Here is a 26,885-nt window from a genome sequence, read left to right as displayed (position 1 = left end):
GGATGGATGATCTAATTACTCTTGGCCCCTTTCAGACAGTTACAGATGTCACCTCCAGTCTCAGGGAGAAGATTCAAGACTCTGCTCTTGTGACTTATTCAGATGCAACCCAGGGCTCCTCCCCAGCCCCATGCTCTCACTGGCTGCCCCCTCCATTAGAATTCCTCCCCACTGCAGAGGGTGCAGTAGGGCCAACAGTATTCCTATGGGTAAAGTGCCGACAGGCTGAGTCAGTGGGGGCTCCCTTAACCCAGGCTGAGTCAGTGGGGGCTCCCTTATCCCAGGCAGAGTCAGTGGGGGCTCCCTTATCCCAGGCAGAGTCAGTGGGGGCTTCCTTAACCCAGGCAGAGTCAGTGGGGACTCCCTTATCCCAGGCTGAGTCAGTGGGGGATCCCTTATCCCAGGCAGAGTCAGTGGGGGCTCCCTTAACCCAGGCTGAGTCAGTCAGTGGGGGCTCCCTTATCCCAGGCGGCATGGACCCTTTATCAGCTTTCCCCTGGCTCTCCCGACAATCCTCCCTCACTGGGCACCATGCAGGAACCAAAAGGAAAAGAAAGTGGTGAAGTGGTGTGCAGGAGCAGGTAAAACATGCTGCCCTTCACGTAAGATTAAGTTCAACTTGAAAGCGGTAAGCTAAATCAAACCTAACCTCAGGTTCTCCCTACAGTTTCCTCCTGCTGCCTTGACTGTATGTTGGAGGTAATGTCCTTGACTCACATCTAAAAGCAGCTGGGATTTGATTTGTCAAGGTCGGGAGGGACTGGGATTGGAGGCAGATGCCCAGGGTGCAGATCCCAGCTGCGTCCCTGTCTCCCTACGTGTTAGTTTAAAGCAACCTTCAGAGAGGTTGGCTCAGGACCGCCAGACAAATGCTTCACCTGTCCATGTGGCTCCGTCCAATTGTCTGTACAGCAGAGTTCCTTCTGATGGCCTCAAACTTGTAAAGACCTCAGCATGGAGCCTGTCTCTGTGCTTGACCTTCGTCAAAGGTCTAGAGACGGTACAAGCACTGTCTGAGCTGTGTTCTTTTGTAGTTTTATAATCTGTCACTCAGTTATTAATTCATTTATTGGGAACAGAATAGCCATGGCATTTAAGCCATTCTGTGAAGGCCAGGAAAGTCTGAGCCAGACTTGTCTGATGGCAAAGGTTAAAGATGCAGTGTTTTCACTTTGGGAAAATAGGTATTGCTGCAGAAAGGTGTGGGCAGGGGCAGTGGGCACGGGCAAGGGGGAACGGGCAAGGGGGAATGGGCACGGGCAAGGGGGAATGGGCACGGGCAAGGGGGAATTGGCACGGGCAAGGGGGAATGGGCAAGGGGGAATGGGCACGGGCAAGGGGGAATGGGCAAGGGGGAATGGGCACGGGCAAGGGGGAATGGGCACAGGCAAGGGGAATGGGCACGGGCAGGGGGAACGGGCAGGGGCAATGGGCACAGGCAGGGGGAATGGGCACGGGCAGGGGCAATGGGCACGGGCAGGGGCAATGGGCAGGGGCAATGGGGAATGGGCACGGGCAAGGGGGAATGGGCAGGGGCAATGGGCACAGACAAGGGCAATGGGCACAGACAAGGGCAATGGGCACAGACAAGGGCAATGGGCACAGACAAGGGCAATGGGCACGGGCAGGGGCAATGGGCACGGGTAGGGGCAATGGGCACGGGCAGGGGCAATGGGCACAGTTGTGTTATATAGGGGCTTGGATGTAAGAGGGAAGAAGGCATTTTATTCACATGTCTGTATCTGAGTGTCTGATACTCCCATGCGTTTCTTCACATCACTTGGAGGACAGGTAGAGCTTTCTGGGTGTCGTCTACACAGGGCCTTTCCTTGAGCTTTCCTGGCAAGGTGTGTTGGGCCACGAGTCCCTGTAACACCGTATGGCTCTCTCGCTGGGATTCTGAAGTATGTTATAGCCTTCCGTAGACACTTGACCTCTGTCAGATTTCCCAGGAGTCCGCAAACCCGGCTTCTTGTTCATTGCAGTGCTACCTTGCAGGCTGGTGTTTCAGCAGGCAAGCTTGGAAGTCACTGTGGGGTCAGTGTTTGATAATAAAAGATCCCTTCCAGTTCACACAGAGAACAACGTCTTGCCATTTCCGTCCAGCATTCTCTCAGGATTTCAGGAGTTTGTTGAATGTACATCCCTAGCTCTCTGTCTCATTCCTCATGTTAGGACTATATATATTTGCATTCCTTCCATTCTTGCTGTGATGAAAAGTAAATTTTAAAGTAATTCTGAATTCATCAGTCTTGTCCTGGGCCCTTCCTTTTTCTTCCATTATCAGTTGTTAGGTTGAACGATCAGCCTCTGTGGAGGCGCCTCCTTGGGGACAATGGTTAAATGCTGGCTTTGTTTTGTGCTGCAGGCAGTAGCTGCGACTACGGATCCAGATGTACACAGCAGATGTGACAGCCAGGCTGGCATCCTTGGAGATGAAGGTCTGGAGCTGGGACCTCCGGTCACAGGCGTGAATGGGGGTCTGAACCAGGCTGCCCACCCCAAGAACATGACAACAGCTCAGAATGGCCATGGGCAGGGTGCCACGGCCACTTGTTCAGCCTCCAACCTAAAGGCCCCCAAAATGGTGACATCCTCAGCATGTCAGAATGGAAGCTGCAAAAGCAGCCCAAGCAGCGACCCGGAAGCCGCGGAAACCAGGCTCAGCCCTTCCAAGCTGGTGCGTCTTTTCTCTGGGAATCGGAAGAGGATGAACGCCAACCCTGAGAGGCCCCGCTCGGTGGTCCTCGTGGGGAATTCTTCCACGTGGAATGCCCTGGCCTCCTTTCGTAAAATGGGATCTTTTAAAAGACTGAAATCCTCTGTCCTACAAGGAATTCAGAACCGGGAGGGGGCAGATGTTTCCAAGGAAGGGCCAGCAGGAGACCCGGGAAGGGCTGCTCCCAATGGCACCATAGGCATCCTGGGAAAGGGCCTGGGCAGGTGTCCATCCTTGGGGCCTGCAGGGGATGGGACCGGGTCCGACTGCTCGGACCCTGAGGACACAGAGGATGCCTTCCAGAGGAGCACGCACCGCTCACGCAGCATTCGCAGAGCCTATGGTCTGGGCCGCATCAGCCTGCTGGACCTGGGGCGGCAGGCAGCACCGGAGCCCACCCTGTGCGAGATCCATGTGAGCGACCCTGAGCCCATCCCTCTGCCGCGCAGAAGCAAGAGCATCGACAGCTTGAGCATCCTGAAGAGCTCCTTCAAGCGCAAGTCTGCGTCCAACCTCACGGAACTGACAGGCGACAGGCAGGTTCCCCCCAGGACCCTGAGCAGCTCATCCACTGACTCCGAGAAGCCAGGTGGCTCCCAGAGAAGGACCAGACGCTGGAGGAGCCCCATCAGGGCCAAGGACTTCGACAGGGTTTTAAGACTGGTGAGCACCGTCAAGGATGCAGCCTGGAAGAGGGAGGCCTCTAGGAGTATGGCTCCTAGCCCAGGCCCTGGCCCAGGGGATGTGAACCCGCCACTGGAGTCACGCAGCAGGCTCCATGATGACTACTCGCGCCGCACCAGCAGCAGCGCGGAGCCAGATGCCAGGCGTGGTGGCCCTTTATCCACACCCTGTATCCCTGCACCATGCGCGGCCACGCCCATCGTAGCTCAAGGACCCCACCTGGATGTAGACACGGCAGTCTTTCCCCTGGAAGCCAAAAGCGTGCAGGCCCTGGGGGATGATGAGCCTAGTGCCAGTAGCCCATCACCAAGTCTCACAGACCCAGAGGGGTCAAGCCAAGCCTCCAGTGAGGCAACTGCTGGCAGCCAGCTTCCCTTGGACCCTGTACAACTTCCCACCCCTCTGAGGCCCACCACGCCCAAGCCCCAAAGCCCTCAGAGCCCAGGGAGTACTAAATACCCCAGCCTAAGTGTGCTGTCCCTCAGCTCAGCAGACAGTGAAGAAAGGACTGAGGATGCTGCCCACAGGCAGCCAGAACCCGTGTCCCTCCAGGATGCCGGACGCACCGCGGCTGGTGGTGAGGGAGGAGAAAGTAGTGACAGCTGTTTGCCCGCGACTCTCGATGGGGCTGCCAATTCGGAAGAGAGGAAGGAGGAGGTAAGGGTCCAGGCCCCTCTGGTTGGTGCTGGTGTCAGAAGAGCTGCTTCTTGGTATTGCTTGGCCATTCTCCCAGGGATTTCCGAAGGCTGCTGGTTCTGTCTGTGTCGAGTAATCTCGTAGAATATTTGCCGAGATGGAAGTTGTTGAATTAATCTAGTTGTGGAGTACTTTATCATCTGTGTATTTTAAATTGGGTCCTTGCAGATGCAGCTCTTTGTGACAGGGAACATTACGTGTCTTGAGTCTTTTATTTCCTAGGAATGAATTAGAAATGCGCAGCTCGGTACCTGTCAAGCCCAGGATGATGCTTCTTCCAAGAGATTTTAATGATGGCCATTGTACGTATTTTTAGGGTAGAGCTCCAAGCAGCTCATGGATTGAGTCAGCACACAGCTGTCAGAGCTACAAGAGCAGTGTTCTTTTCACATCCTGTCAAGCATCCAGGCAATTTTTACTTCACTGTGCAAATCTTACTTTATAAGAACACTCAGTGATATTTCCTTACATAGCTAAAGACAGAAGTGTGTCTATATGTATATATTGTAAATTGTTCTTTGCACATGTTCCTAGACTATGCCACAGCTGTGAATTGGTGCTTGGGATAGGGAGTTACCCCTTAGGAAATGTTTTCTCCTGCTAGGTCCTGGAGAGGGCCAGCGGATAAATGGTTGCACAGCTAGTTGGGTTTGCAAGCAGAAGCCAGGGCAGCCTGTAGACTAGCTGTTATAAATTTACTGAGATGAGGTCTTGCTCCATAGCCCAGACTGGCCTCAAGGTCACAGCCCCAGGTGATACCACACTTCCATACCTGGCAAATACCTATTTTTGACCTTTGCTGTCCAGAGACATCTAGATCATAGGGCCTTCGGGAAAGGACCTAGAAAGTAAAATTACTGCAGAGTGCTTGGGGAAGAGCCAAACCAGATTTAAGGGTACCCCGTCAGCAGGAGTGTGGCTATTCACTCTCTAGGCCTGAGGGCCAGGTTGTCTGTCAGAGCTGTCCAGTACTGAAGATGATTTGCTCATCTGCATACTTAAAAAAGAAGTGTGGGTCCCTTGCAGGACACAGGCGGCCCTGGGAAGGAGTTCCAACTCTGCTGACTTTGGGTTGTTTTTTTTTTTTTTTTTTTTAATTAGGTAAAGGCTTTATTCAATCCTGAGCATGCTTGTCAGTATTGGATCTGTACCACAGAAGGCCCTGGCTTCTGGCTGCGTGTGTTTGCACACACATGTAATCTCAGTGCCTACAGAATGTTCTGGCCACTGGCTGTGTGTGGTTGCACACACGTGTAATCTTATTGCCCGGGAGATGGAGGGAGGAGGACTGTGACCCCGACACCGCTCTGCTGTGTAGCATGGCGGCCTCAACAGAGAGTAGTATCTTGTTGATGGTTGTGCTGGTTGAGACCAAAGATTTGGCAGTCCTATTGGACTCTGACAGGGGTTGCGTATCGTGTCAGAGACTGAGTACATCTCAAGATTGGAGGCAGAGAGAGAAGGGGTAAGTAAGACCACATAGTCCCCATCAAGGGCATTCCCCAAGTGACCTCAGGACTTCCCACTAGGGTCTCCTAATACTTTGACCCCAGAAACTGAGCTTTAGCTTTGGACCTTTAGAGGACATTGAACATCCAAATTGGCCTTTGTGAGACATCCTCAAGCAGACACTCCTGCCCCCATTTTCTGGAGGCCCACCACTCTAGTAAAGGATTTTCGTAAGTCTAGCAGGTTCTATATGTTAAAGGTAGGATTCTGGGGCTGAGGTAGATTGCTTCCTTCCTATGCTGAGTGTGATCTCCGGGACTATATAATCCCAGTGTGGTATCTCCTGCCCTGTAATCTCATCTCTTGAGAGGTAGAGACAGGAGAACCAGAAGCTTAAGGTAATCCTCAGTTACATTAAGCAAAGCAGAACAAAATACAAAATAATTTGGGGGAAACTTTAAATTTTTAAGTGTTTTAACCAGATTGCTATAAAAAGGAGCTGGGATCAGCAGGGGGCTGGAGGGGTGTTGGGCTATACTGCTGTCTTTTGCAAAACACAACCTCATCCTGCCACCTGGTGGTGAGTCTTGGTAAAGAACAGTGCTGGATTGGACATGACCCTAAAAATTATTCCTTCTTTTAAAAATGCCATTCAGAAGCTGAGTGTACTGACACAGATCTGTAACCCCAGAGGGGCAGAGGCAGGAGGATTTCGAGTTCAAGGCCAACCAGAGCTTCCTAGTAAGCTCTGTCTTAAAAAGACACACATAGACGTACACACAAGCACACGCACATTCAAGACCCAGGGCCGTCACTCTCTGGTAGAGTTCCTCCCCAGCACTTGGCAGACCGTGAGTTCCATCCTTGAACTTTGGAGATGGAGGCCTTCTGACATTTATTTGTTAACAGTGTTCCTCCTTCCCTAGAACGGTGCAGGATCCATAGTTCACGGTATTAGTATGGAATTTACAAAAGGAACACTGTATTTCTACCTGTCTGCAGAGTAGAACCGTTGACTATAAGTAATGAGCGCTCCAGCTCTGAGCCCTTTCCAGAGCTGGGGTGAATCTTTTGTAAATGCTTCTAGTTTGTGCCATTCAGGTATCTTGGCAAACCGGGGAATCTTGAACGTCTCTGGGTCTCTGTTGTCCCTAAGTATGGAGTGACCTGATAGAATTGCGGAAGCCACATAGTCTCTTATTTAAATGTTTACCTAACATCTCAACAGTTTCAAGATGATCATTTTAAGTATGTGTTTGTCATACATGTATGTATGAGACAACATGTATATCTGTGTACCCTGTATGTGTCTAGTGTCTGAGGAGGCCTAAGGAGAATATTGGATCTCCTGAAACGGGAGTTATGGATGGTTATGAGTTGCCATATGGATGCTGGGAATTGAACTGAGGTCCCCTGGTCCTCCAAAGAAGAAATAAATGCTCTTAACCACTGAGCCATCTCTCCAGCCACACTCCCTCAAATCTTTTGTATATAACACTGCATTATACTTTGACAAGAAGTTGAGAAATTCTTCCAATAATTAGATTGGTTGCACATTAGTATTTTTAATGAGTCAGCATCTAATTTAGTTCAGGCTGACCTTGAATTCACTATAAAACCTTGAACTTATTACCCTCCTGCTTCTGCCTCCCCAGTGCTGGGATGACAGTGGGAACCACTGTTCCTGTGTATGTGCTGCTAGTAACCAAAACTAACAGCTTCATTCATACGAGGCAAGCTCTCTGCTACCTGCCACCCCAGGCCTTTTATATCCTAACAGTGTGTTATTTCATTCAGTGACCTCATCAAACCCAGTGTGTTTTGAATCTACCAGGTGCAAGAGACTGAAGTCAGGTAAAGCCTGGTAAGGCATACAGACACCACTGAGGTTATGTGAGGATTATCTAGCATGGAATATATCCCACAAAAGACATAAAGACAATATAAAGAAGAGTCATGGTTCTCACACACTTGTGTGAAATTGGTCCCAGTAGTTGCAGATTTGATAAGGGTGACCACACTTGACTGACAGCAGTGGGGTTCCGGAAGGTGTAGTCGTCTGGGCATGTGATGCAGACCCCTGTTACTGTAAAGAGCGAGGAGGGGTGTCACTTGGTTTGATGTTGTAGAGCCATCCAGCCGCTGATGCCATAGTTGTGGTCAGGTCACCCACACTCCCAGCCCCCATGCAGAGACGCTGTTACCTGGTGAGTGCTGAGGAGCCAGGAACGTGTGAACAGAGAGACAAGCCAGGCTCCGAGCTCTGGAGATGAGATTTAGAAGGAAAAGCCCCAGAAGGAAAGTTGCCAGTTTATATAAAAATATCCTGAAGGTGGTAAGCTGAGGTTGAGAGTGGACAGGAACTAAGGTGCGCTGAGGTTAACCTGGGCCTGTCACACAAGCTGCTGTGTGGTTAGCCCGGGCTGACCAGTCCCTCCACACAGGCTGCTGCAAAGGTAGGTGGGCTCACACACCTGACTTCCTGTGTCTGTCAGAGGCTTGCTTGCGCCTGGCGGTGCCAGGTGGCTGAACTGCTGTGTGCTTGGGGAACTGCAGATGGGCTAACTTTTGTGCAGGTGGATGGGTGGAGAAATGACAGATAAGGTTGGTCAGTAGGTCTGGATGTGATTAGAGAGGACCTGGCTTGGAGCAATAGACGTGTCCCTTACCCTGCAGGCATTGAGGAGTCAGGAGACAGCAGGGGCAACTGTGGAGTCAGGCTTCACTGAACCAGCTTTGTAGAGAAGTGGTAGCCCTCCTGAGTCTAATCCTGCATGGAGGGGAGGAGGTCACAGACCGCAAAGTCATTTAGCAGTTTCTATGTGCAGCGAGTCTGTGTGAGTGTTTACGGGGACAGAGGGTCGGTGGCCCTTTGTGCCACAAGGGAAGTACTTTGTGTTGGCATGCCAGCCATCAAACAAGCCACGAACCTCGCAGACTGGGAAGCAAAAGGAAGGACCCCTTGAACACTAAGTACGCTGCTGCTAAGATAAAATGTCCCTCCCCCCGTAGAGCAGTAGAATCGTCCAGCAGGGAAACGGTGAATTCAAGCCAGCTTTCAGCGCTAATGAACGACTCTAGGGTCTTCTGATGCTGCTGCGGCTGCGCAGTTCAGCGGAGGTGCACGGAACCTGGCGAGTCCAGCAATGTTGCTTCTGGGAGATTTTGATGGCTTTGAAGTTATTTCACACAACCGTTCCTACAACCAGGAAAATGTTACATCCACAGAAATGAACGTAGCTGGGCATGCATGAAGCTCTCGGTTCATCCCCAGAGCCTGTAAACAGGCATGGAGGTGCACCACGAGGGAGGTGATCTGTTGCTGCTTACCGAGTTTAAGACCAGCCCGAACTACATACGACCCAATAAAGGGAAGAAAGGAAGGAAAGAAGGCAGGAAGGAAGCAAGCAAGGAAGCTGGCTAGTGAGATGGCTCAGCAGGCATTGGCACTTCTCACCAAACCTGACCACCTGAGTTCTACCCCCAGAATCCTCATGGTGGAAGGAGAGAACCAGTACCCACTGGTTGTCCTCTGACCTCCACACTTGAGCTACAGTACTCCTGTGTATATGCACATACATACATATAGATAGTTTTTTTTTAAAAAAAAAATCTGTTTAAAAAGAAAACAAAGGGAGAAATGTATTGATCCCAGAAAATCTGCTCGGGATTGACTTAGGCACCTTATGGAGGTGGAATTGGAAGCTTACAGCCTGTCACATCGACCTTGGATGTGGTTTCTTCTTTTAAGAATGTGTTTGCATTTATTTATTGCATACCACAGCCTATGTGTGGCAGTCAGAGGACAGCTTGGGGGAGGACTCGGTGCTCGCCTTCCACCACGTGTAGGTCCCGGGGCTGGAACTCAGGTGAGCAGATGGCGCAGCAGGCTCCTTTGTTAGCTTACATTTGTTCTCTCCTCCTAAGAGGTTTTCAGCTATGCCCCCACCCCGCCCTGTTTCTTCTTTTGGAGGAAGAAAAACATCCAAAGTGCAAAGGGAACTGGACGTGGCAGTGCATGTCTGTCACCCCAGCACTCAAGGCTGAGGCAGGAGGATTGCCATAAATAGGACAGCCTATTTACACATGGAGACCCTGCCCTTCAACCTCTATCCCCACTCCAGTCCAGCCCCCAAAAAGAAAGACAAGAAAAGAGTTGTTTGTAGAAAGACAAAGCTAGACACTCAGATCTGGAGTCTGTGTGAAACAGCTCTTTATTTGTATAATGGAGTCATTTTCCAACCCGGTCTTTTCGAAAGTTGTTTCCATTTGCTCTGAAGTCCTTTGCTTGTTATTACACACAAAGATGCTCTTTCTTCAGTGACAGGTTTCACAGAGTTCTGCTGGACCCTTCGTGCTGACTGACTGGGACTCCTTGAACTTACAAACACCTCTAAACGGGAGTTATGGCCAAGGCCAGGGGCTCTTGGGAGGCCAACCTGGACTGCATAATGAGCTCCTGGCCAGCCTGGGCTACATGTGAGACCCTGTCCCAAGAAAAAAATAAGAACGGCTTTCTAAGATGATTTCTAAATATCTTTTTTTTAATATTTATTTATTATGTATACAATATTCTGTTTGCATGTATGTCTCCAGGCCAGAAGAGGGCACCAGACCTCATTACAGATGGTTGTGAGCCACCATGTGGTTGCTGGGAATTGAACTCAGGACCTTTGGAAAAGCAGGCGATGCTCTTAACCACTGAGCCATCTCTCCAGCCCCCTCTAAGATGATTTCTAAAAGCTGAAATCTGAAGAAATGCCGGCGTGCCTGCGCGTGTCAGGCTTCCATGTCCTGTTTCTAGACTAGTTTGTGTCTGGTGAAATGCCATCAGAGATGATGTGCCCTCTGAAAACTCCAGGCGCAAGCCCGTGGGGAGCACCCGTAGGCCCTGAGCTTGTGAAGACTGGGAGGTGGGAGGATCCTTGGAGCCCACGAGTCATAGGCCAACCTGGAAGCATAGGGGAGACCTCATTTCTAAATAAATAAATAAATAAACCTCAGGAAAAACAACAGGGAGAGAGGAAGGGATCAAAATCACACAGATGCTTTTCCTGAGCACAAGCCTCAACCCACCTTTTAAGATTTACATGTATTTATGGAGTGTTTTAATTTGGAGCATGGACGCTGTGTGATAATCCTAGCACGGTAACAAGCTGTTTCCATTGCCTTTTCCATTTTATTTATTTTCTCTTATTTGAAACTGATTTGAATTCCCAATCTTCTTGCTGCCCCACCTACCCTTTTGTGGGGAGGGAGAACAGTATTTTGCTATGTTACTCAGGCTGGCTTCAAGCTCTTGATTCAAGCGCTTCTACCCCAGCCTCCTGACTAACTGGGACCACTGTTAACTGCTCCAGGCCCAGGGCACTGGGCCTAGCTTTAAAGGCATTTTAAATCATTGGCTGAAGTTATTTTTTTTCTCTGTCTCATCTACAGGATGGATAAGGCCATTTACTCTGCCACTGAGTCATGCCCCCACCCCAGCATGTCACATTAATGTTATGAGTAGCATTAATTAACTTTCTAGTGACTAATATTAAACATGTTACACATTCTCATGTTTATGAAAACCTGGGCTAGGAGGATGTGGCTCAGAGTTCGAGTGCTTTGTCTAGCCCATGCCCGATCCTCAGCACTGGAAAGAATGTAGGATAATAATCACATTAATGTGAACCATTGTCGTCACAGTACAGGGAAAGTTTTCTCTCAGCTACCAGCTTATTTTATTAGGGGCTCAAAAAGGCATAATAAACCTTAACTGAACTCCTAAAATAAGAAGAGTCAATTTCAGTGTTCTTTTCTGGGCCAGTTCTCACTGCTGGCTAAGAATAGATTCTAGTGTATATGTTTTGTTGCCAGATTTCTCTCTCCTAAGCTTTCCTGTGATAGATCAGAATGGAAATTCCTTTCTGGCTGGCGGGTGACAGGTGTACCATCTGCATATCAGACAATATATGTGGCTATCAGACAATATCAGACGGTCTGTTTGGTAGAGGGAAAGGGGGACATTCTATAAGCGGGGTGTCAAACATCGGCCATGTTTTCTCTGATAGCCTGCAGCCCTGTGTGGTTGGAAGGGTGTGCCCCCTTTCTGTGGAGCAGCACTTTCCACCCAGGGAGAAATGTGTGGCTTGAGGAAAGGCGAAGCTGTAAGGAAACTGTGGGAATTTGAGGGACGGGCTGGGTGAGTGAAGGGGACAGAGGCATTAAAACAAAAGCAAGTCTTCTCTTTCCAGACGTGTCTTTATTAGTTTGTTGTTTTGTTTTTTGAAAGAGGGTCCTGCTGTGTAACCCAGGTTGGCCTTGTCCTCTCCACCCTCCTGTCTCTACCCGCTGGGTCACAGGTCCTACTTAGGCACTTTGAAAACCTGTCATTCATCTGGAATCTTAGGAGTTCTTACTTGAAAAATCATAAAAAATATATATATGCCCATATATATATATATATATATATATATATATATATATATCAACTAATTAGATGGAGATTTCACCTTGCTGCACAGCAGTTAGTCTTTAGTTTCTCTGTCCCTTCTCCCTCAGTTTTTTCTGTCTTTGAGACATGGTCCTGCTGGGTAGCCCAGTGCAGCCTTCATCTCCTGGGTGCTGGGGTCACGGTGCACCCCAAACCCAGCTAACGTCTATTTTCCAAACTCATGTCTGTCCTCAGAAATGTTTCACGTATGCTTGTAAGCTTATTTATATTTATGCTGAATAATTTGGGGTACTGTATTTAAGTGGATGCTGTTAGAATCATGTGCACTGAAAGTGTTATAAAGACAGTACCTTTAATAAATCTTGGGAGTGGGGCTGGAGAGATGGCTCAGCAGTTAAGAGCATTGCCTGCTCTTCCAAAGGTCCTGAGTTCAATTCCCAGCAACCACATGGTGGCTCACAACCATCTGTAATGAGGTCTGGCGCCCTCTTCTGGCCTTCAGGAATACACACAGACAGAACATTGTATACATAATAAATAAGTAAATATTAAAAAAAAATAAATCTTGGGAGTTTTAAAAAAAAAAACAACTATGCACGCTAATGGCATATTGCTCAGACTGTCTTCAGACACATTAATCTTCATTTAGGGAATAAAGAGCATCCCTAATCCAAATGTTTGAAAGCCAGAATCTTCCAAATTCCATGACTTGTTGAGCACTGATATGATTGCACAAGGGAAACTGTTCGTACACAAAATTGTTTAAAAAAAATTGCCCTTAAATTGCCATTGGGCTGACTGTGATGAGGTATGTGTGAAACAGTAGAGAACTTTGCTTTTACACTTGGACCCTGTTTAGTATAGTTTGTGTTATTTGATAAAGACTGTGACCAGGGCTGAAGAGATGACTCAGGGGAGCACTGGCTGCTCTTCTAGAGAGTCTGAGTTTAGTTCCCAGCAACCACATGGTGGCTCACAACCATCCCTAATGAGATCCTGTGCCTTCTTCTAGCCTGCAGGCATACATGCAGACAGAACACTGTATACATAATAAATAAATAAATTTTCCCCCCAGCGCTTGGGAGGCAGAGACCTTTGTGAGTTCAAGGCCAGCCTGGTATATAAGTGCTAGTTCTAGGATAGGCTCCAAAGCTACAGAGAAACCACGTCTTGAAAACAAACAAATAAACAAACAAAAAGATAGTGGGACCAAAAGCAACTTGGGGAGGAAAGGATTTATTTTATTTTATCTCAGTACTTATAATCCGTCATGAAGGGGAAGTCTTGGAAGAAACTTGAGGCAGGAACCAGGAGTCAGGAGATGAAGCAGAGACTGCGAAGGAACGCTGCTTATTGGCTTGCTCCTCATGGCTTGCTCTGTGTGCTTTCCTACACACTCCAGGACTGTTGTTCAGGGGTGGCACCGTCCGTAGTGTGCTGGGCCCTCCCACATCAATCATTAATCCATAAAGTGAACGACAGACTTGCCTACAGGTAATCTGATGGAGGCATTTTTCTCATCCGAGGTCCCTCTTCCCAAATAACTCTAGCTTGTGTCAAGTTGAAAAAAAATCAAAAACAACCAGAACAAACCCATCCCTGAGATCTCTTTATTTGTATGCAAATACTCTAGAATTAGAATCCAGAAATAATCTTGCATAAACGGAGGCCATGACTGCTCCAAGTGTGGTTGAGTGGGGAGGTTTGTGTTGTAGAGGCGAGGGAGAGAGGAGCCAGGGGCATCTGGAAGAGTCCAGAGCAGAGAGAGAAAGTAGTAGGTTAAATGTGGCCGGCCGACTGAGCCAGGCCAGGAGAGGAGAGAGAATGACTGGGGGAGGAGGAGGAGGAAGAGAAGGAGACAAGCGAGAAAGAGCAGGTCAAAAGAGGAAGACAAAAGAGAGAGCACACGGCCTGCAGAAATGGCAGGGTTATAAGGGAATGAGAAAGGGGGAGGAAGTATGAGCTGGAGACATTTAGGGTGGGAGGGGGGTGAGAAGAGCCAGGGTACTTGTTATACTGAGTGAGCCTGGAGGCCAGCATGTACTTTGATATGCCTATAGGCACCACAGTTAGCCATTTGTCCCCAGTTTATTTTGGATCTAACAAATCTGAAATGCTCTTATCCTAGGGTAAAGATACCCTAGGATCTCCAGTTGGGGCTGGAGAGATGGCTCAGGTGTTAAAAGCACTACCTGCCCTTCTAAAGGTACAGAGTTCAATTCCTACAATGAGATCTGGTGCCCTCTTCTGGTCTGCAGACATACATGCAGACAGAACACTGTATATATAATAGTCTTTTTTTTTTTTAAAAAAAAAAAAAAGATACTCAAGAGGGCTGGAGAGATGGCTCAGCGGTTAAGAGCACTGACTGCACTTCCAGAGGTCCTGAGTTCAATTCCCAGCAACCACATGGTGGCTCACAACCACCTATAATGAGATCTGGTGCCATCTTCTGACCTACAGGCAAGATACTGTATAAATAAATAAATAAGTCTTTTAAAAAAAAGATACTCAAGTCATAATTTTTAATAAGGATTTGGGTTTTTGTCAGGAGTAGGGCTTCGCCTCCAACTTCACTCTGCTGAAGTGGAGCGTGGGACAGGTGCCCTTAGCGCCTTGGTTTTTGAGTAGATCCCTCCAGTGCTTTCCTCCGGAGTGGTCAGGAAGTTTAAATATGGAAGCATGTGTTCCGGGAAGCGTGTGTTCCGGGCTTCAGGCAGGGAGACTGTGCTCTGCATCCCTGTAAACCACGGTAAAGCAGGCTGTGGGTCTCAACCCCTTTGGGGGGTCCCCTATCGAACATCCTGCATACCAGATATTTACATTATGATTCATGACAGCAGCAATGTTATGGTTATGAAGTAGCAATGAAAATAATTTTATGGTTGGGAGTCACCATAACGTGAGGAACTGTGTTAAAGGGTCACAGTGTTGGGAAGGTTGGGAACCACTGCTATAGAGGGTCTTCCCTTTGTCTTCCATCTCCTAACTTTGTCTGGGCCTGTGGTTCTCCAGGAGCATTCTGGGAAGTAAGCTTGATACGATACGCATTTTCAGAAACCTGTGTCTCCATCAGTTTCTTTTTTAATCTTTATAGAGTGTCTTTAATTTCATTACGTGTTACATTTTCTTCTCAATTCCCCTGCTGTCTCAGCTAGCTAGACTTGCCTAACACGGAACATGCAGCAGATGGCTAAAACAGCAGACAGTTCCCACCTCACAGGTATGGAAACCACAAGGTCAGAGTCAGAGTTTGGCAGTGACGATCTCTGGCTTGTAAATGTGTCATTCCTTAACTGGGGACAGAGCTCAGCTGGTAGAATTTCTGCCTAGCACACTTTAATCCCAAGAGTTGGGGAGCGGAGGCAGAAACAGCAGAAGTTCAAGGTCATCCTCAGCTAAGTGTCAAGAGTGACTCTAACTTGGGCTACTGAAACCCTGCTTCCAGGTAGATAAATCCCAGGAGGCACTATCGCATCTTTGAGAGCTTACTTCCTTTCTGTTTGTATCCAAATTTTCCTCTGCATATAAAGTCAACCGCCATTGGTTTAGAACCCACCTAAGCCAGGGGGAGCCCAAAGCACAGTCACAGATACATGGAGTGGGTAGGATTCCATCTGTCTTGGGGCATTTACCAGCTAACCCTGTGAGTCTGGCTTTTGAGTAGACATTCTTTTAAGCATTTTTCTTTTTAATCACCTGTTAATTTCTTTTCACAGAAATGTTTTAAGCAAACAGTTTACATAGTCTTTTATTTCTGTAACTTAAAAAAAAGTCCTATATAGAAAGAAAATATTGCTCACCGACTAGGAAGGCCACTTGAGAAGAGTTGAGAAAGGCAAGAGTTAAAAAGGGCAGTCCCACAGTGCAAGGTCTGTTTACAGAGGTTTATGACTTGGGTGTGACTTGGTCATTCAAGCTTCTGAGCCTCTGAGAGACTTGAGTTGAGCCGGCTGGATTGGACCAGGCAGAGCTCTGTGTGGCCATGTAGAGCCCTGATCATAGTTTTAAAAAGACCTGAGCAACTCTGGAAAACATGGATATGGTCAACTGCCTGTTCCTCCAGTGTGTGTGTGGGCAGCCTCTGCCCATGGCTAAATCTCAGGTAGGTTCTCAACCTGGAGAGAAGGACCTTCGCTGGAGGGTGTGTTTAAAATCCTAAGAAGGAGCCCAGTATTCTCCACTCTTCCCAGTGAACCTGGGCAGTATTCCGAAAGCACAAAAGTTCTGCTTAAAACAAAAAGATTGTTTAGAATTGGTACAGCTGTTAGCAGAGTCCTTGCCTGGCACGCCTAGCGTGCATAAAGGGTCAGCCAGTTCCACATTGGCATGGGAAGGAATCTGCCTCCGATTGGCTGAGGAGCTGCCTTTGAATGCTCACAGGAGGTTTCTCTTGAAATGGATGTTTCAGCTTGATGTGATACTTTGTAGCTAGATTTTGGGATCAGTGGGACATTTCCATGCTGTTTAGAGGGTGGCTTCTCTTGTGTCTTCAGCGAAGGTATGACAATCTAAGTCCTTACAGTTGGAGTTCTTCTGTGCTGCCTGGATTCAGACGGTAGCTGGCACAGAGGTGTGGCAGGAATACCTGCTAGGCTACTTTGACTGTGCCTACCTTGCCCAGCCGCAGTCACTTTCTGGTATATTTATTTTTGGCATCGGTAAGAAAATACAAGTCGCGCGTTGCATAAGCATGAAACAAAGCTTCTAGCCATTAACAACAACAAAAATCTAAAGTTTTAGAAAATAATTAACCATACATGTCTTTGTGAGTAGCTAGACTACACCATGCCTCAGATTTTGTGTTGTGCACTTGTTTTTCTAGCAAGGTGCCTCTGACCCTTTTGAAATGACATCGTATAAATGGATTTATTCTTACTGTGTACTTAAGTAGGCTGTGTCAGATGATAGTGATTTGTTTCAGTGCCCCATCATAACCTGATTTTCAAACAGATTTCAGGAAACGGTGTTAATGTTATGCTTTCTCCTTTTCCCGTGGTGATGGCAGGGAGGATGAAAACATGCGTATCTTCTTGTGGGTATGGGTATGAGCGAGTTCACGGAAAAATACCTCCGGTGGGTGGTGAGGATTAGCGGTTTCTCTACCATTTCCGTAGGGAAAGAAGGAGGGGAAGGAAGTTGAGTGGGAATGAGTGTCTCTTAGGAGAAATAGGTCTGTAGAAAAGTAAATGGGGAAAACAAGGGTTGTGGTTCTCCCTTTCTCCAGCAGTGTAAGGAATGAGTGTAGGGGAGGGACCTTAGGACCACTGAATTCTTTGGGGGAGACTGTTACAGGCAGGTAACTTTATAGGCTGGTATGGGGGTGACTGTTCTCAAATGTCTTGGGCTCACAGAACTTATAGAGTATAATCTGCCCCTTCACAGATGTCTTGAAGGTACGGGACAGCGGCATAGACAGGCTGTGAATAGAAGTTCATAGGACACCTGAGTGGGTGTGTGGCCCTGGGCAAACCGCTCCACTCCTCTCTTTCTCAGTGTTTCTAGCGTGAAGAACGAAGAGGTTGATGGAGAATGTCTGTACAGTCCAGCGCCTGCTTTAGCACAGGTGTTTGCTTTTCCGAGACAGGCTTTCTCTGTAGCTCTGGAGCCTGTCCGGGAACTCGATCTGTAGAGCAGGCTGGCTCCAAACTCACAGAGATCCACCTCTCTCTGCCTCCTGAGTGCTGGGATTGAAGGTGTGAGCCACCGCCGCTGGGCTAGCACAGGTTTTTAGGTTGCTGAACTGTACTTACTTATGGGGTCCAGCATTTTAATTTGATTCATGTATACTGTATCTTATTTTTTAAGTTGGGAGTCTCACTATGCTATCTAGGCTGGCCCTGAACTCATGTATAACCTTAGCAAACACTGATACATGTCAGAGTGGAAACTAAACAAGCCTTCCTTTTAGAGCTCTTGTCACTGGCGCAGGGTTTCTTTTCCTAAGTCTCTACCATTTAACTTTCTTCTCGCCCAGACTGTCATGAGCAGGGCAGGGCCAGGCGCCTGGGATTGCTGTGTCATCCCTTGGTCACCTGTGTCCTCTGCTGCCCTCCCTGCCTTCCAGTGTAGACAACTCTGCCTACTCTGCATATCCCAGGCTCCTCCTTCAACCCGCGGCTTCATAGCCTGTGTGGCTTGTGTTTTTACAAAGTGAACAGGGACAAGCTAGATGGGTAATACTGTCCTATAATCTCAGCACTTGGGGAGCCCGGGGTAGGAAGATTGCTCAGACAGACACAGACAAACACACACACAATGAAAGAGAGACAGAGAGTGGGGTGTGTGTGTGTGTGTGTGTGTGTGTGTGTGTGTGTGTTTGGCTGGGTACTTGAAGATGTCCAGGTTTCTTGAGTCTACTGCTGACAACCACCTCCAGTCTCTGGACCAGCCCTACTCCTTCCTGCATCCAGACTTTGGGGGATCTGCCAAGTAGACTGGTACCTATTTCCAGGCAGGGCAAGTCCAGGGCATGGCTACTCTGTGACCATTTTTGTGGAGTGACAACTGACTCTACCCGATAAGGCCTATCCTGCCAGAACTGCAATTTAGCCACTTAACTGAGGTTACCCAACCAGCCCTGGCCCTTACAGGGATGGATATGGAAGTCTGCCCAGTTCCAAACTGCATATTTTCCTGATTGCTTTTGAAGAAGTTTATAAAGCTGGGTGGGCCTGGTGGTGCATAACTGTTTACTCAGGAATGGTAGCTAGTAGGTTAGCCTAGGATACATGACAGAACCCTGCCCTCCTCCTTCCCCCCAAAGATGGAAAACGTATTTGAAATATTAGAAGTGGTAGGTGTCTAACTTGAAATCAGCACTTGGTGGAGTGCTTGCTCCGCACATTCAGGCCCCTAGGTTTGATCCAGGAACTGCTACCAAAAAAAGCGCTGCCTCTTTTAGAGTCACAATATCTTGTCCTTGTTCTTTTGAAGTAGCCTTCTTTAGGTAGCCCAGGCTGGCTTGAATCCATCGTCCTCTTTCCCAAGCCCTGGGATTACTGAGTGGACCACCATACTCAGCTGACAGTCATGGAGGATGGGGTTATGGTGGTGATATTGTCTGAGAGCCAAGGTTAGCCCCGACTGGTCCAGGCCCACACAGCTTGTTTGCAGTCTGGCTGTTCTAGGAATGCTGCCTGGTTCAGTCCTCTCTCTTTAGACCATCACTCTGGGATGAGACCCTCAAGTGTCGAGCCCTCCGGGCCCTGGATGTAATCGCTTCTGTGTGTCAGTAGCATCCGTACTGAAAAGAAGAGACTTCAGCGCAGCTGTGGGTCTTGTTACCCACTTACTGATTACACACTCGGTGTCTGGCTGCTGTGGCTAGCCTCCTGCTGTTTAAGCATATTTGGGAAATGCCCACCTCAGTTCTGTGTTCATTTTATTGTAGACCCGCTGGCATTCCTAAACGTCTCGCCGTAGCTCATCGCTGGTCCCCCAATGTCTCTTAAACTGTAGAGTTAATTCAGCCTGGAATGAAGTTCTGCTCGTTTAATCCACATCTGGGTGTGTTCTCGCTGTGTCTGGCACAGTTAGTTTAAGAAGCCTGGGCCTCTGCAGAGCGGGAGGGAGGCGGCAGCCATCTGCTCGCACCTGCCTGCATCTCTGAGCTCACTCCGCCTGTTCATTTGCAAAGGTGGTGAATGAGGATGACTGGCAGCAGGGCTCAGCCCAGGAGGAGGAGCAGACCGAGGCGGCCCGCGTCTCCCGGAGGAGATGGGGCTCAGGAAGGCGCACCCGGCCACGGCCGCTGTCTGACTACGGCCAGCTGGCTAGCCGAAGCTTGTCCATCCCTGAAGATGCCATTGCTGCAGACCCCCCAGGTGACGACCATGTGGACAGGACGCAGCCGTCAAGAGTGACCGCCACCGGCCAGGACCCATGCGCCCCCTCAGGCTGTTCCAGGGCGGGCTGGAGGAGGCGACCTATATCAGTGATTGGAGGGGTCAGCTGCTATGGCAACACCCAGGCAGAAGATGTGGAGAACCTCTTGGTCCAAGTAAGAGCTGGTGTCTCCAACCGTGGCCAGCAGAGACCCTTGGCTCCTTGCCTCTGTCTTCCCTGCAGACTAAACTGGACACTGCTTTTCCTTCTGGGGAGGGTGGACCTCCGCACACCTTTTCCTCCTGACTTTGAAACTTACTTCGATTCACACTAACAACCCATTCTCTCATCGTCTGTTTTCCAGTCTCCTTTCCTGGAGCCTCAGCTAACAGCACAGACTTGTCACTTGTCTGAAAAGCTTGCGACCTGAGCCAGGGGGCCATACCCTGGCTTTGTCTAGCGTACTTGCTGAGGGAGTGATTGTTGAGAGACAAAGTGGTTCGTTGTTAGAATGCAGGCATAGGAACAAAATAAAGATGAACCAGAAGCGGGTGGGGTGGATGTAGCTCGGTGATGGAGCATTTGCTTTTATGCATGGAGCCCTGTGATCCTTCCACCCACCCACCTATGGCCAAAACAAAGCAGAAGACTGTGCTCGGGGAAGAATTGGTCTTCTGAACTATCACAGCTCTCTTCCTCTCCGACCCCAGGCCTTCATCACACCTTCATCCACCACTCCTGGAAGGGGTGACCTCGGTAGGCTTGGAGCATGCTAGGCAGGCTCTCTACCATGCAGCAGCAGCAGCAGCAGCAGCAGCAGCATTCCTTATTCTGCTTCTTGGTTGCAGTTTTGCTGCAGATTTGACCATAAACACCATTGGTCCCTCAGCGCATTTGGCAAATATTTCATCAGTGTGTGGTGAGCACTTTAAGGTTATGGAACGTTCAAGTAAAGGCCCAGTCTTGGAGACACTCCTACTTCTTTGTATGCTTGGCCCAACTAATGCCATGCTCATGCTCAGATAGTCACAAGGTAGTTTATACAATAATTTATATGCTCAGTCTCATTCTGAAAACTTGTTAGGTGCTTTCTTAGGTTTCCTATAAGAGTTCTCTGAAAAAGAAATTTGATTTTAGGCTTGGATCGTGCACTACAGCACTTCCTGCCAGGGCCAACACGATGTCTTCCTCGTTCCAAACACCGAGAAGCTCTAGCTTAATTTAGTTGATTGGAGTTCTGCGAATAAAGTGAAAAGCCCAGTGTGGTGGCGCATACCCGTGGTCCCTCCAGGTCATTCAGCTCTGCAGAGTTTGAGGCCAGAGCGGACTATGAGACCTTGCCTCAAAAACAAGAAAACACAAGCAAAAGTGAAGTTGAGTGTCTTTTAGGGTACCCCATTTGTTAGGAAATATTCCTAAACCAAAACAAATTGCAATATATTTGAATGTATTATAATATATTAATATATTTGAATGGAAGACACAGTTGAGGTATAATCTGAGATACTTAGAACATACTTTTATTTCTGAGCATCAAGATAGTATTGTGTGCCAACATGGTGGTTCTTGCCTCTAATTCTAGAGCTGAAGAGGCTGAGGCAGAGGAATTGTGAAATTGAGGCTAGCCTGGTCTACAGATATACAAACTAAGGGACAAAAGGAGAGCCAGCTCAGTGATTAATGATTCTTATTTGCCTTCTAGAACGCCTGTGGGGGGCAGCTCACATCTGCCTGCAACTGCAGCACCAGGGGTCAGACACCTTCAGGCCTCTGGCAGGCATCCACTTTTAGGTGGCAGACATAACACACAGACACATACGCCTGTACATGTAAAATAAAATATTTTTTAAAATGATTTACTTATTTTTATATTATGTGCACTGGTGTTTTGCCTGTGTCTGTGTGAGGGTGTCAGATTCCCTGGAACTAAAGTTACAGTTGTGAGCTGCCTTGTAGGTGCTGGGACTTGAACTTGGGTCCTCTGAAATAGTAGCCAGTGCTCTTAACCACTGAGCCATCTCTCCAGTCACCAAACAAACAAACAAACAAAAAAAGCAAAGCAACACTGGAGATCTGTGACCATGTGTGTCTGTGTGCTGTGGCCCAGCCCTTGCTTTCTCTGATCCTACTCTGGGCAACCTATCTCCTTAACTGTAGCTAACTGCTCTGCTGCTGTCTCGGCCTTGGCCTTCCTATCTCCTTCTCTGTTCACCACTGTGGTGTCACTCTTAGCAGGGATGAAATGTGACTGCGCCATCACTGGGGCTGCTGTGGAAACCTTAGAACAGCTTGTTGCCCCCGAGCTTGGCGCAGCCTGCTGCTGGTCGTGGGGTTTGCAGAAGCCACTCCACATCTGCCAGTTGTTCAGGGTGAGAACACAGAGCGTTCTGTGGCTCGCAGGAGCTGAGACTTCCTGGCACCTTCTCACAGCTCTTCACTTCCTTTCGCAGCCAGCAGCCAGGCCTCCCGTGCCTGCACACCAGGTCCCACCCTACAAGGCTGTCTCTGCCCGCCTCCGGCCCTTCACCTTCTCCCAGAGCACTCCCATCGGGCTGGACCGCGTGGGGCGCCGACGGCAGATGAAAGCATCCACCGGTGAGTCTTGGGGCTTCCTCTGAACCCGGAAACCTTTGGTCTGATGTCAGGGAGTCCGAGTCACCCAGGTGATTCTGCACTTTCTCCATCTTTCTCTCGGTCAGGGCAGTGCTGCGGTAGTTATCTGGGTTACTCTGAGTTTTAGACGCCAGCTCCCTCCTCTCATGTCTCCACACCTAAGTTGCTGCAGAGCCATCCCGGTGGAGAGACCCAAGGCTCTAGTGTGGAGGATGTTTTTGGTATGTTTGTTTGTTGAAGGCTGTAGGAACACCATGCCAGATCTCTCCTAGCTTCTGCCAGCCTCTGGGCTCCTCGGCTGGCCTGTGCAGCCCCATCTGCACCTGCGTACTCTGTGGCAGTCTCCCTGCTGCAAACATAGCTGCCCACATTTCCCCCTTTTGTAAATACACCAGTCACAACTGGGGACCTGGGGTGAGGATGCTGTCGTCGTTTGGGGGTGGGGGTTCAGTGCTTCAGTGGTTGTATCAAAGTCTCTCATGCCTGCATGTGCTCGGCTGCCAACAAAGACTAGAAAAGCTTGAAAGATGTTGTCAGGCTCTTAGGAATGGAGGGGTTTCTCCTCAGCCCCTACACACAAGCACCCGATTTCATGATTTATGTATTTTTTTAATTAATAAAAAAGCAGAAACAAAAACCTTTAGGGATCTTTGGTTTTAAAAACACCAAAATTAACTGACTTGTTTAAGACAAACTATGTTGTCCAATTGGTGGAGTACCTGCCCAGCCTTCACAAAGCCCTGAGCTCGGTCCCTAGTACTACATGAAACCATGCATAGTGGTACGTGCCCAACATCTCTGCACTTGGGAGATAGAAGCAGGAGAATCAGAAGTTCAAGGTTCTCCTCAGTCATATAGTGAGTTTGAGGCTAACTTGGTCTACATGAGACCCTAACTGAATAGGGGGCAGGGTGGAAAGAGGAATGGATTAGAAGAATGTCAGGTGCCCCGAGAATGGCTGGAGAACTAGGTAGGTAGGACATGTATGATGTCAGGATTGCCCCCAGTAGTCATGGAACCTTAAGAAGCAGTGTCGCTGGTCACTGTACCACCAGGGGAAGGGGGAGGCCAGCCTGTCCTGCCCTTCTGTCATACTTCAAGAGTATGGAGACTCTAGCTGTTTGAGCCCAATGGCCTGTTCACCATGTGAGTGGTGTCCCCCTGCCTCTGCATTTGTACAGGTATTTGGTTCCCTGCCGTCAGTGTGTGCCCAGTTGGTGTCAGGAGCAGACTGGTCCCGACAGAGTCCTTCCTTGGCGTGGGTCCACTCACACTTCCTCTCTCCCTCTGCAGTGAGCACTGACAGTGTGTCAGAGGAGAGCGATGAGCAGGACAGAGTTCCCTTCATCCCTTAAAGCCCCGCGAGAGACAGTGAATCAGCAGGGAAGTGTTTAACAGAACAGGGATGCTCTGCAGGAGAAGACGGCAAGGTGGGGGATACTCATGTCCAAACCACCCTACCCCACAGTGCTGTACCTACCCCAGATGCTATGGGAGTGCCCCTCCTTCCTTGGAGATAACCCACAGGCTGGTCGCTGCATCAGACATTGCTAGGCCGACGGCCTTAGTCTGTGTGGTAATTCCTGCTTCCTCTCCGGCTGCTCGGGTGGCTTTCAGAATCATAGTAGAAAGTGGGGAAGGGTCACGTAGGTCTGTGAACTGGTGCACGTGTGTCCATGATGTCGTAAAAGGAACTTCCTCTAGAGCCAGGCCATAGGGTTTTGACTCGGCAACCCCTCTTCTGACTGTCTGCTGCCTGCCTCTCCCAGCACCTCTTACCTCATAGGGATGTGTCGGACAAAGTGGTCCTACTTCATTATCTGTTATGTTCTTCTTCTCTTTTTTATCAAAAGTCAGTTTACTTACAAAAATGTATAGTGCCTCAACTATGGGCCAGGGGCTATTGCAGTAATTTAGGGTACAGCATTTCAAAGACTACACACATGACTTCTGTATTCTTGGGTTTTATGTCCTCTGAGTTTATCTGCTACAGACTGGAAATACTGAGAAGACATATCTTTACTGAACGTGTCCAGGCTCCTGTGCCTTGACCCTCACACATGCTGCATACTCCAGCCCTAGCCTTGTCATGACTAGACGGCTGAAGGACTGTGCACGTGGTATTTACATTGTACCAGTATTGTGAGCCGTCTAGAAATGATTTCAAGTATATAGGAGGATATGTGTTTGCTGGGTGCTAAGGTCATGCTATTTTAGATAAAGGGGCTTGAGTATCCAGGAAGGAGCTTGGCATCCAAAGGGACTTGGATACAGAGGGGTACTGTACATCCCAGCATTTGAATACATTCCCGATGGGATTCTCTACACCACTAGTGATATTTGTGGAGACTAGGAAAGGGCAGGAATGACACTGAGTAGCAACCTGGGCAATGAAGAGGTAGTGGGGTCCCCTAAAGCAGCAGCAGATAATACACAGAGGTTCAAAACGGAGGCCAGTGACTGAGCTCTGGAAACATGGCCAGAAGAGGGCGCTGTGGTTAGAGACAGTGGCTAAACAGAAAGGCCTCTCGTGTCTTGGGGTTCTAAGTACTATATGGAGTCATTGCCAACAGGAAAAACGGTGCATTCTGGTTTGTGCTTCAATTACAAACAACAGCAGAGCTGGGCGTGGTGTCACAACCCTTTAATCCCAACACTCGGGACGCAGAGGCAGGTGGAACTCTGAATTTGAGGCCAGCCTGATCTGCAGAGTGAGTTCTAGGACAGCCAGGGCTTCACAGAGAAATACTGTCTTGAAAAACAAAACAAAAAACAACAGTGAAACCTGTGTGCGTGTGTGTGTGTCTGTGTGTTCACGCGTGCATGGGGTGGGGGGCACAAGCACACCATAGGGTGTGTATGTAGGAGAGAGAACAACTTGCAGGAGTCTGTTCTTCCTTTCCACCATGAGTCCTGGGGATCAAACTCAAGTCGTCAGGTTTGGCGGGAGGTACCTTTCCCCTCTGAGCCATCTTACCGGCTCCTAGTTTGTGCTTTGTTTGGAAGGAAAACATGGCCAGGCCTATGTGGCCGTGTGTGTCTCTAATCTCAGAAAGTTAGCCAAGTTACTGTGGGCTTTACAGTGAGTTCCAGGCCAGCCTGAGCTATATAGCAAAATCCTATCTCAATCAATGAATCAATAAATAAAACTTAAAGATTGAAAGCCAGAGAGCGAATGAAGGAGAAAAGCAAGTACAGTAGTTTGGGGTAAGGCGAATGAAGAGAAGAAAGATGGGCGTGAGGCTGCTGTATGAGGCCCACTGAGCATCCACAGTGGCAGTGACCACAAAAGCCGCCAGCAGTTCCCGCGGGTGTTCATTTCCCTGCAGCGAGAGGAGGCCGAACTGACGAGCCCAGGCTCTGACTCGGTGGGCTAGAGCTGGGATGTCCCATGGAAGGGCTTTTCCCTTGGAGATGAGATGCAGTTAGAGCAGTGCTAAATGGGAGGAGGACATTTTGCAAGAGTAGCTGCCTCTGTGTTTACCCCTGGTTTCCGGCTGTGGCTTAGCATCCCCCGGTGACATGAGTCACAGGTTCACAGCATGTGCCCCTGCAGGGTGTCATGGCAGCACCAGGGTGTGTCTCCAAGCTTCCTAGACCATTGGGTCTCACTGAGGTGGTGTTGGGTGTGAGGCAGTCACTGGGAAGTTCTATGTGGCATCTGGGAGACGCCATGGCAGTTTAGGAGACTTCAGTGAGACCAGCAAAGAGATGGGCGTAATCTGTGTCCAGCACAAGTGGCTTTTTCAGTGAGGACAAATCATTGCCCCTCTGTTATAAAAATGTCCATTGTAATCAGCTTCCCACAAGTAGCTGTCTGGTTCCTACAGAGAACCGTATCATTAGTCCTGGTGAGGACAGGCCCTGCGGTCTAGCTCAGGCTGGCACCCTTTCTGCAGCTATGGCCTGGTGGGTACTTTGTTTCTTAGTGAATCCACTGAGCCCCCCCGCCCCCCATCAAGATGAAGAGAGAGGTTAGCTGATGCCGGCATCATGAGCATCATGCCCACATGCCTATTAAACAGCGTCTTTTGTGGTTCACTTTTCAAGCTTTGAAGGTCTTCTGTCAGTCACACCCCTGGCCCCACGTTGGGGGCCCAGTGTTAATGTCAAGCCATTAGCTTCCAAGCATCCATGTGTGCAAGCTCACTCTGTCTGGAGAATTAAGATGCACCTCTTCCACTAAGGGTTACTTACTCTGTGCTGGGTGCATAATAACCTGGTAAAGGATGCAAGGCTGTCAACAGGAAAACGACTTACTTAGAATACCTGCCCAAAGATGACGGGCTGTGTGGGGACCCCAGATGCAGGGCCCTCGGTTTCCCCGTCACACTTGGCTGACCAACAGATTTTGCGCTTTATTAATCATGTGACACTTTAATGGAGGTTAAAAAAAGTTTTTGTTTATTGCTCCTTTCTAGGAACAGGAAAGCGCTTTAGGTCTTTTCCTTGCACAGG

General features: G+C 48.9%; 1 protein-coding gene across 3 annotated transcripts in view; it reads left to right on the top strand.

Moving 5' to 3' along the window:
• The window catches only part of Spata13 (spermatogenesis associated 13), a 136,611-nt gene that overhangs the window by 57,640 nt on the left and 52,086 nt on the right, over nucleotides 1-26,885 (top strand). For 2 of the 3 annotated variants that reach the window (XM_041633934.1, XM_041633933.1), the window contains exons 2-4: nucleotides 2,369-4,060; nucleotides 19,627-19,989; nucleotides 22,265-22,409. In XM_041633934.1, coding sequence (XP_041489868.1) covers nucleotides 2,510-4,060; nucleotides 19,627-19,989; nucleotides 22,265-22,409 — 2,059 coding nt within the window. In that variant the 5' untranslated portion in view covers nucleotides 2,369-2,509. The remainder of the gene's footprint in view (nucleotides 1-2,368; nucleotides 4,061-19,626; nucleotides 19,990-22,264; nucleotides 22,410-26,885) is intronic. The other variant, XM_041633935.1, reaches the window with a different exon arrangement.

Source organism: Microtus oregoni, unplaced genomic scaffold (assembly GCF_018167655.1).
Source record: "Microtus oregoni isolate MIOR12 unplaced genomic scaffold, Mior012 000045F_ref0000178, whole genome shotgun sequence".
Taxonomy (NCBI): domain Eukaryota; kingdom Metazoa; phylum Chordata; class Mammalia; order Rodentia; family Cricetidae; genus Microtus; species Microtus oregoni.
The sequence above is the reverse complement of the archived record's forward strand: the minus strand, read 5'-3'. Positions and strand labels throughout refer to the sequence as shown.